This window comes from Poromitra crassiceps, assembly GCF_964638095.1.
Source record: "Poromitra crassiceps genome assembly, chromosome: 1".
Taxonomy (NCBI): Eukaryota; Metazoa; Chordata; class Actinopteri; order Beryciformes; family Melamphaidae; genus Poromitra; species Poromitra crassiceps.
Window position 1 is genome coordinate 105,330,150 of NC_139623.1, and position 10,617 is coordinate 105,340,766.

Genomic DNA, 10,617 nt, shown 5'->3' on the forward strand with positions numbered 1-10,617 from the left:
CTGCTTGTGGTTTTTTCTTACTCTCTAGTTTCCATACTTTTTCATGTATGTGTGAATGCCACTCTGGCCCCCTCCCTTGTGTTTGGAGTAGCAGGTGCCATTGATTTAGGCTGATTACTGCCTGCCTGTATGTAAGTCATGCCTTTCACTGCCTCACTCATTGCTTGACAAAGATCCTGTGAAGATCGAAACGTTGCAAATAAAAAAACATTGATGGAGCCTCAGTGTGCGCACTTTATCTTTTTGTTAAATTTGATCTATAACAGGGATTATTACTACATGTTCTTGAGCATTTAACACCTTTTCAAATCTCAGTGTAACTGTTTCCTATTATATTTGTTTATATATGTTTATGTCTATTGGCTGTTTGCTGTGTTTTAGGATCTTGGGGCGCTGTTGCAGTCCAGAGGGAGGGAGGTTGGTGTGACTACCGGCCGAATAAGGCGCTGTGGTTGGCTGGATCTGATTTTGGTCAGATACGCCCACATGGTCAACGGCTTCTCTGCGTAAGGAACCATCACACCATTTCTGAATATTATCCTCACTGATGTAATTACTCTTGTGTGGAGTTTTAGCTTAGACTATGAATAGTAAAAACTACGCGGGCTCGCTAGCTCGGCTGCTGTGTGGCCTCGCCTGCTCTATTGGCATGCGCAGCGCACAATTGCTCAACACTAATGACATCACAATTGCTCGAGTGACCATCACTGATCACATCATGGAGTGCTCGAGTGACATTCAGCCCACATTTGCCCAACTTGACATCACTGATGATGTCAGCGAGTGATCAGTAGTGACAAGCCACTTCTTAACATGCAGTGGAATCCGTATTATAACCCACTCCTAGCCGGTTGGCCTGCATGTTAAACAACAATTAGCCGGCCTACGCGCACTCCCGCGAGTCCGTATCATATTCATCTCGGTCCCCGGTGTAACATCCGCATTCGTGCAAAAGCAGGTGCTGTTTAACTCTGGCAGCTCATGATCCAGATCATCTAGCTGGTATGTGAGTGGGCGCGTGGTGGCACTTTACAAACCATTAATGTCCCATCATTATTTTCATGAATGGACGTAGCGTTAGTTACGTGGCTGCATTATTTGGAAGAGAGCCAATTTAGGTGAGTAAACAACTAAAAGTTGAATCCCCCATCTGCCAGTTTAAAAATGCAACAAGAGAGATGATAGCCTACTAGAGTTGCGCGATCTTGACCTCAGTCAGATCGTCAATCGCCACCCTTTGACATCGCCAATACATGATGTCATTGCGCAAGCACATGGCTATATATTATATGGATGTTAACGTCCATATTAATTAGCTTCAGCTGCGCTCTTGCTGTAGGCTACTTTGCTAACTTAGCATCGATGCTAGCGGGACTTACCCAGCTATCGTCATTGCCTGCTTTTACTGCTGCTTGCTGGTAATAATCCCATCATTCCCATGTCAGAAAAAGTCTCCAGATTTGTCGCTAACGTTAGTCTCTTCTGAGAAGTTTTCTCGAGTTGGATGCAGCCAATTCTATTGTGTGAGGCAGCCATTTGAGGCAGGCAGTGTTGTGTGACTGTGCGTCCACACTGCGGAGAGGATAGGAGCTGACTGACTGATAGCCTATATCGAGACATATAGGCCTAGCCTAACTTTTGTGGGGAGAAATAAATTTAAAACTAGTCAGATATGACTTGAATGCCACTTGTAAAATAAATCACCCACAGTGATTGACGACGGTGCGACCACTATTTTGACTGCGCTCATTTTTGGCACAATGCCAGGAATGGACCCTCTGTTAAAACGGCATGTTTTTGAATGGAGTTTGGTTACAAATTCGCTAAAGCTGTTGTTTCCTATCACATTTCTTGTTATCGATACATGCTACCGCACCCCCCGGGTCGGGGCGCGGGTCTCATGTCTGGGGCGGGGTGGATTCTTGAAAATCAGACCCGTGCAGGACTCTGGTGCATGGGGGGAATGGTCACTGCACTAAACATTAGGTAATTAGTAGGGATGGTCCGATCCGATACTCAGTATCGGTATCGGAGCCGATCCGGCCAAAATCACTGGATCGGATATCTGGTGGGAAAAAGAAGTAGAATCCGATCCGATCCATAGCCTAAACTATCACTAAATGCTTCACTAAACTTCGAGCAATCCGCCGTCACGGACGCAGATGAACAACTGCAGCATCGTGCATGTGGACAGAGTGAGATTGCACTGTGCGTTGTCACCATAGCTGTGTTGATCAAGGAAGATAAAAGCCACGTGCAATTTAATACGATGCGAGTGTTTTTAAGCAGTGGAAACGTCAACACCGCGGCGCAGACTGCCTGCCTGGGTCACTGTATCACACACAAACCTGACAGCAACGTTACAGAGAGAAGGAGAGAGGAGATCAGATGCAGATTCACTCCAACTCGACACCGGTGAGCCTCAAAACACACCGGCAGCCGCGTCAATTCCGCGCAGCACAGCATGCTATCACAATCAATAATAGGCTACGTTACCATTCCCAGAAGTGAAGTCAAATCTACGCACTTTCTGCATAACGGATCGGCAGATTAACGCTAATAAACACTCACCCAATTCAGCAGAGATAAAGTTAGACGTTCTCTCCTCCTGTTAGTCCTTATTATAATTAATCCCAAAAGTCAAAATCTTCCTTCAAAACGCCAAATAAAACTAGATTAGGCCATGTGCCCGTGTTTACAAACACCATGATCCCTGAACTGCACTCCGCCCCTTGTTTCACACAACACGCAAGTAGGGGTAACCTCGCGTCACCAGGCTCTCTCTCTGCACTCGGGGAGACCAGGAACAGTTATAACAAGGACGTGTGTGTGTGTGCGTGCGTGTGAAGGCTTAAAAAGAAGCAGCAGCAATAGTGCATTACTGAGTCTATGTTCTGGGCTATAGCCTTTCATTTAAGGAATATTGTTCCACAGATTGAACATGCTGTTTAGATGGCTGGGTTGAGCAAAGTGCATTGGTAAATTTATTATTAACAGCTTAGTTGTATAAGCGAGGGAAAAAGATCGGATCGGATTGATATCGGTATCGGCAGACACTCAAGATTGTGGTATCGGTATCGGATCGGATATGGAAAAAGTGGTATCGTGCCATCCCTAGTAATTAGGGCAATCACCTAATTAAAAAATCCAGCTCCGTCAGGTCACCTGCACGGGTGCTCTTTACACCCCCTGAAAGTTTCAGCCCGATCGCACGTAAAAGGTCATATGTGGCCGGCACAAAAATGTAAACAGACTAGAGTTCTGGGAACGCTGTGTGTGTGTTACTGCCATAAATGTTTTTCAGCTTCCATGCTATGGACGGTATGCTTATTCCTTTTCGGGCGCTCTCTCCTGCATCTCCGCTGCTGCGTACATAATTACGCAGCATACTGAGAGCAGCGCTGAGTGATGTCGCTCTCTTTCAAGTCGAATTTTCATTCCACCAGCACACATTTTCATTATCAGCTTTTGTAATTAGTTTCTAGTAATTTATATACATTAAAACCGACCAATTTTAGTCCAATCATTCATTAGAGAATTCCTATCTGTTTCTTTTTTTTCCTGCTAGCATTCGTCATTTCCCCCCTTCTCATTCCCCGCAGCAGCCTCCAATTCAGGGCCAGGCACTATTCCTCCCATAGGCTGCGTGCGGACTGCGGTGCAGCACAACAGCTCAGCAAACAAGAGATAATAATGATTAATAAAAATGAATAACTACATTTAACATATTAAGAAGATAATTGATTCTTATTTGACTCAAACATGAGCACCGTGCAGCAGTCTCTGCGCTCTGTGTGTACCGTAAATTCCGGACTATAAGGCGCACCGGTGTATAAGCCGCACCTGCAGAGTTGACTGTTTTTTACATATATAAGCCGCACCGGTCTATAAGCCGCGGGTGTTTTGATGTTTAATTACCATATGTAAGGCTTCGTGCACAGAGGGGATTGTCGGGAAAGAGATGGCTGTTTGGGGAAGCTCCCATTTATTAACATTTCAACAAAACAAAAGTCAGGTCACTAATCCCCAGACAAAATCACACATTGTGAGATGCTTAAAAATCACCATCGGCGGGAGCTTTACTCCAGATGCTGTGCAGCCAAGAACACAAGTGAAATTCGTTCTCTCGTGACCTGTGGTTCTCAACGTGATGGACGATTCACCTTTCTTGTTAACAGTCCTAGTGAGAGGCAGGTCGAACGTCAAAGGCACTTCATCCATATTTATGATCTGCTCCGGTCCGATGGAATATTCCTTGATCTTTCTTTGTGTGAATTCGCCGAAGTTTGTAATTTTCTCCTGGTAGTCGGGAGGGAGTTGCTGACACACAGTCGTCCGTGCCCTGACGGACAGTCCCTTTCGTCTCGGGTTTGTGCATGATCCTTTGCTGCTGCTGCTGTTGTTGTTCCTGTCTCGCTACTGTCTCAGACATGGCTTTCAGGCTCAATCGCCGCCATCGTCGTAACACAGCCAGTTCTCCATCTTTTGAAGCATGATGTTAGATTACAACGAGCTAGTTGTGTGGCTTAGCCTTCCAAAATGTTGCTGTTAGTTTTTTAGAATGTAATACATAGAATTGGGAATGTTACATTCAATTTCATTCAGACTGTCTTTCAGGCTCAATCGCTGCCTTTTTCCCCCCGGAGCGAGGGAGGAGGGAGGGTGTTTTACCGTAGTGGCTGAGAGAGAGTAGTGGCACAGTGCTCCAATCAGGTCGCGAGGCACATTTTTTGCAACATCATCCAATCAGGGTCTCGCTCTCATAATGTCTGTCTTGCTCTCGTTCTGCCTCATACCAACATCCATAGATTTTGGAGGTTCCCGAGTGGCCGTTTGCTGGAAAAATCCATAGATAAGCCGCACCGTTATATAAGCCGCAGGGGGCAAAAAAGGCCAAAAAACGGGAAAAAAGCAGCGGCTTATAGTCCGGAATTTACGGTAAATAGCGTATTATAGTCCCAAATCATTTTTCCTTTTTTTTTCAGCCCGACCCGGCCAATTAAGATGAAATCTGAGGCCGTTCGGGCTGACTTTCAGAACTCTAAAACAGACAAGCAAACAAACATTGCCACTTGCTCCCTTTTAAAGTCGAGCTGAACCCAAAAATGACTTTTCTTTTCTTTTAGTTCAAATACCTGGGTATGCAGTGCACCTATTTAATAATGTATGCAAACTAAATCACAACAATCTAATTTCTTTAGTTTTTCACACTTTTTCACATCAAAAGTTCATTTTTCAAGATTTCAGCCCAATCCAGTCCCCAGAATTGTCAAATAAAATAATTGACATGATACTATGACCCGCCTCTCCACCTGTCATCTTAGACAAACTATGTTTTCAGTCTGAAACGGACTCATTATGCACGTGACGAACAGGTTCCAGTTCGACTTTAATTTAATATAAGGATGATTTGGGTCAATAATGATGTCACTGATGATGTCACAATGCCTATGACATCAGTGATGTCTTTCGCTTATATAAGATGATTTGGTCAATTGATGTCACAATGCCTATGACATCATCAGTGATGCCAGTCGCTGATGACATCATCCAATGTGGGACAAAAATGTAAACAAACAGAGCCCACTTACTCACTTTTATAGAAAAAAAATTGTGTTTCTGACCGTGCCTTCCCCTCTAATTTGACCCGTGATTCCCCTTTTGCAGAATTGCTTTGACAAAGCTGGACATCCTGGACACGCTGCCTGAGATCAAAGTGGGTGTGGCCTACACAGTTGATGACAAGCCTCTACCCAGTTTCCCAGGTAGGTGTTTCACTCTTTGACCTGTTTATCCCCCACAGTGTCCGTCCGTCCATCCATCAGTCATAACGTGACGATATAGAATAGGGACGTGTTTTTGGGGGCCGATTTTAAGAAGTTGGCCACTGAATTTCAAGTGCTGATGAATATTATACAGGGTATCTGCAGGGTCTTGAAAAGTATTAAAAGTTGGGAAATCAATTTAGGAAAAATCAAGACCCTTGAAAAGTATTAAAAAGTCTTAAGTCGATTTCAAATTCAAGACCCTTTAAATGTGTTACTTTTCTGATGTGAATAGCATATTATGTCCAAAGATGGCGCTCAGCAGCAGCACAGGGACAGAGGCTGTGTGAGAGGTGAGGCAGAGGGGTGTGTGTGTGTGGGGGGGCATGCTCAGCAGCAGCACAGGGACAGGCTGTATGTGAGAGGTGAGGCAGAGGGGTGTGTGTGTGTAGGGGGGCACGCTCAGCAGCAGCACAGGGACAGAGGCTGTGTGAGAGGTGAGGCAGAGGGGTGTGTGTGTGTGGGGGGGCATGCTCAGCAGCAGCACAGGGACAGGCTGTGTGTGAGAGGTGAGGCAGAGGGGTGTGTGTGTGTAGGGGGGCACGCTCAGCAGCAGCACAGGGACAGAGGCTGTGTGTGAGAGGTGAGGCAGAGGGGTGTGTGTGTGTAGGGGGGCGCGCTCAGCAGCAGCACAGGGACAGAGGCTGTGTGAGAGGTGAGGCAGAGGGGTGTGTGTGTGGGCGGGGCGCGCTCCGCAGCAGCACAGGGACAGAGGCTGTGTGTGAGAGGTGAGGCAGAGGGGTGTGTGTGTGGGGGGGGGCGCGCTCAGCAGCAGCACAGGGACAGAGGCTGTGTGTGAGGTGAGGCAGAGGGGTGTGTGTGTGGGGGGGGCGCGCTCAGCAGCAGCACAGGGACAGAGGCTGTGTGTGAGAGGTGAGGCAGAGGGGTGTGTGGGGGGGGGGGGGGGGGGCACGCTCAGCAGCAGCACAGGGACAGAGACTGTGTGTGAGAGGTGAGGCAGAGGGGTGCGTGTTAGTGCATCAATATTGAAGCTATGAGGCCACATGGCTCTTTCTGAGGAGTTGTATCAGTGACAGTTGATCTGATCTGTGTTATTTATGCTGCAAAATAGTGTTATGATTTAAAATGGTGTTATAAAAGTGCCTGTTGCAGTTAACTGTGAATCATTTACTGCTCAGTGTGTCAGTGCAGTGTTTCTCACACCACAAATAGATTTTGACCGCCACATATATTAATTTCAATTTAACCTCTTCATTTTGCTCTCAGAGTGCACCAGACTGATGCATCTTACTTTAAAATGTACAAAATGTTCTAGTTTAAATAAACCTGGCCTTTGGGTTAGTCACTCAATTTATTCTCTTGAGCGTTATTCCTGCCCAGCCTATCTGAATTATGTTGCATTGATACAGTGCATAGAAGTTATGGGAAACTAAGACCGTTTAGTTTTGCAGTCTCAAACTCAAAATGTATAGTAAGTGTTAGTTAAAGGTGTGTCGCTGATGTAACCGGTCACAGCTCGAAGTGGCGATGGGGTCTTGAAATTTATTGGAAGGGTCTTGAAAAAGGTCTTGAAAAGTATTGAATTTAACTTCAAGATTGCTGCAGTTTTTTTTTTGCTGTTATAGTTATAATGATGTACTGGATCTTTACAGTCAACTCAACAATTTAGGTGGCACACCTGACAAACAAATCACTGAGAAAAAAGTATTTGTTCAAAGTTTGATGTCTGCATGTCCTGAGGCAAGGTGTTCTAAAGTCAAGAGATTGCGTGCTTCAGCACATTTTGGCATTACCGTAAATTCCGGACTATAAGCCGTGGCTTTTCCCCCGTTTTTTGGCCTTTTTTGGCCCCTGCGGCTTATATAACGGTGCGGCTTATCTATGGATTTAAAAAAAAAAAAAAAATCTCTCTTTTTTAGCACTCTTTCTAACTACCGTAAATTCCGGACTATAAGCCGCGGCTTTTTTCCCGTTTTTTGGCCTTTTTTGGCCCCTGCGGCTTATATAACGGTGCGGCTTATCTATGGATTTTTTCCAAAAAAAAAAAAAAAAAAATCTCTCTTTTTTAGCACTCTTTCTAACTATAAATCCACTTCTGTTTTAATTTCCTCTCTTGCCCTTTTTTCACCACACCGCGGACACTGTGTGCACTGTAAAAAACAACACAGGTGGTGTTGTGTTATGTTGTTTTGTTGAAATGTTAATAAATGGGAGCTTCCTCAAACAGCCATCTCTTTCCCGACAATCCCCTCTGTGCATGAACCCTTACATATGGTAATTAAACATTAAAACACAATTAAAAAAAAAATATATATATATATATTAAAACTAGGGATGTCAATTTTCGGTTAATTTCACTTTCGATTAACCGACGCTAATAATCGATTAACCTATCGGTTAATTCATAATTTTTTAATATTTAAAAAAAAAAAAAAAAAAAAAATTTTTTTTTTTTTTTGTCTATTTACTCAATGAACTCATGCCCAAACAAGGCGTGTCTATTTAGATGCTGAAATGTTAATGCTTTTTGTGTTAGAATTTCTAACACAAAAAGCATTAACAAGCATTAACAAAAAGCATCAACATTTCAACACAAATTCTTTTTGTGTTAGAATTTCTAACACAAAAAGCATTAACATTTCAGCATCTAAATAGACACGCCTTGTTTGGGCATGAGCTCATTGAGTAAATAGACAAAAATTTTTTTTTTTTTTTTTTTTTTTTTTTTTTTTTTTTTTTTTAATATTAACTGATAGACCGACAGCAATAACCGAACAACGACGTTAGCGACGGTTAATCGATTAACGGTTAACCGTTGACATCCCTAATTAAAACACCCGCGGCTTATAGTCCGGTGCGGCTTATATATGTAACAAACAGTCAATTTTGCAGGTGCGGCTTATAGTCCGGTGCGCCTTATAGTGCGGAATTTACGGTAGTCTATTTAGGTGCATCATATCTGATCAGGTTCTCGGGGGTGACTGCATCCAGCTCCGTTCCGTTTGTCCAGCATGTCTTCTACTGCCTGGATCACGGCCATGTTCCTGGAGGGAAATAATTAATATTATTTGTTAATAATGTTATTTATTAATCTGCTTCTATTCAAGCTAATATGGACGTGTTGACGCGGGTGTCGGTGCAGTACGAGACGTTGCCCGGCTGGTGCTGCAGCACCGAGGCAGTGCGAAGCTTTGAGCAGCTTCCCTCACAGGCACAAAATTACATTCGCTTCATTGAGGACTTCTTGCAATTGCCAGGTTAGTAAAGAGCTGTAGTGCAATAAGGTTCAATAAGGGAGAGACTGTCTGCCGTTAAACTGTTCTTCAGTTTGAGGAGCCTTCATCGTGTTTTGTCCTTTTTGTCTTTTCAGTGAAATGGGTCGGAGTTGGCAAATCCAGAGAAAGCATGATCAGACTGTTTTGATCTGTTGTCATTCCCGGAACTGATGTTTCTTGCAAAGGCGACGACAGCTCAGACGGGAATTTCATGTTGTGACGGGATAACCTGATTGAGTTTAAAATATAAACTCTATCCTAAAGAAATTACATCACCAGCAAAGTCATTTGTGGGTTTTTTTTTAGTTGTTGCTTATGCTTCACATTTACAGTAATTCTTCATAGATGTAATTTATGCCGCATTCCACAAAATGTTTCCTATATTTATTAGGGTGTTACGTTTTAATAGCTGGTGCAACTTGATTGATCACTCTTGAACTAATTCCACAATAAAGCATGATACATTTTTATTTTGTTTCATTTGAAGCTTAAAACCTGCTATCACTTCACCATATAGCTTCTTTTTTTTTACACATCCTTTTGAAGAGCCAATGTTGAACAGATGTAAAAGCCTTGGGATGAAGAGGCAAGTCATGAGGAAGAGATTATTTGCAGCCATTGTTATGAGAAGGTTTAGGGTGAAAGTAAGGTGTGAAAGCTTTCATCATAAGATCAATAAGATTGAACTTTTTTTTTAAATTGGACAATTTTAAAACATGATAAAATGCATCTGTTATCAATGTGAACACATAAAACTAAGACCTTAACATAGACGGCACTGATTATTAGTAATATTGATAAAACTCCCTAAAATAAAACAAATCGCAACACTAAGTAACTGGTATTTCACTTAGTGTTTTCCTCACAATACTTAGACTTGTAGAATTTCCAGTTGCATAAAAATATGTTGGCTGGTAGTTTTACCTTTTGGAAATGAGTGGGCCTCACTCAATGTGCCAAAGCTTCAAACATATCTCAGTATGTTTCTTATCACATTCCATTCATTTTGTCAGAGAAGTGAATAACACTTGCTATATCAATAAAAGACAATTGTAAAGTTTAGTGTGTGTGTTTTGTTGTTGTTTTTGGTCATAGTAGTTTACCTCTGTGGGTTATAGGAAATGGTGGGTTTTACAATAAATGATCACTTATAGTTGGAAAAAATACATGTTGATAAATGTGTGTGGTGGCTGTCTAGAGCGGCCTGTGTATAATCTGAACCCTGACAATAAATGTGCTACCTTAGAGTTTAACAGGTAAATGCATGTTATTCAGCGTCAGTACTCATGCATATCCAGTAGATTAGAATGGTTGTGATGTGGGAGCTGCCAGTGAGGAAAGGTTCTTTCTAAATGGAGCATGGAAGCTCTTGGCAGAAAGACAAAGGAAACATTCACTGCATATTGATGGTCGATGGATTGATTACAGCTTCACACTAACTAAACAGTCTGTCACTTGCTTTATTTGGTGCCATTTTGAACTGAACACAATCCTATGAGCAGCAGAAGCGAATGTGACTTTAATATACTGAACATGTATGACTCAATACAGACTGA

General features: G+C 42.9%; 1 protein-coding gene across 2 annotated transcripts in view; it reads left to right on the top strand.

Annotated features, from left to right (window-relative positions):
• Positions 1 to 10,099, top strand: part of adssl (adenylosuccinate synthase, like) — a 28,683-nt gene extending 18,584 nt beyond the window's left edge. For both annotated transcript variants that reach the window (XM_083638709.1, XM_083638710.1), the window contains 4 exons: positions 382 to 506; positions 5,668 to 5,765; positions 8,894 to 9,043; positions 9,157 to 10,099. In XM_083638709.1, coding sequence (XP_083494835.1) covers positions 382 to 506; positions 5,668 to 5,765; positions 8,894 to 9,043; positions 9,157 to 9,209 — 426 coding nt within the window. In that variant the 3' untranslated portion in view covers positions 9,210 to 10,099. The remainder of the gene's footprint in view (positions 1 to 381; positions 507 to 5,667; positions 5,766 to 8,893; positions 9,044 to 9,156) is intronic.
• The last annotated feature ends 518 nt before the right edge of the window (positions 10,100 to 10,617 follow it).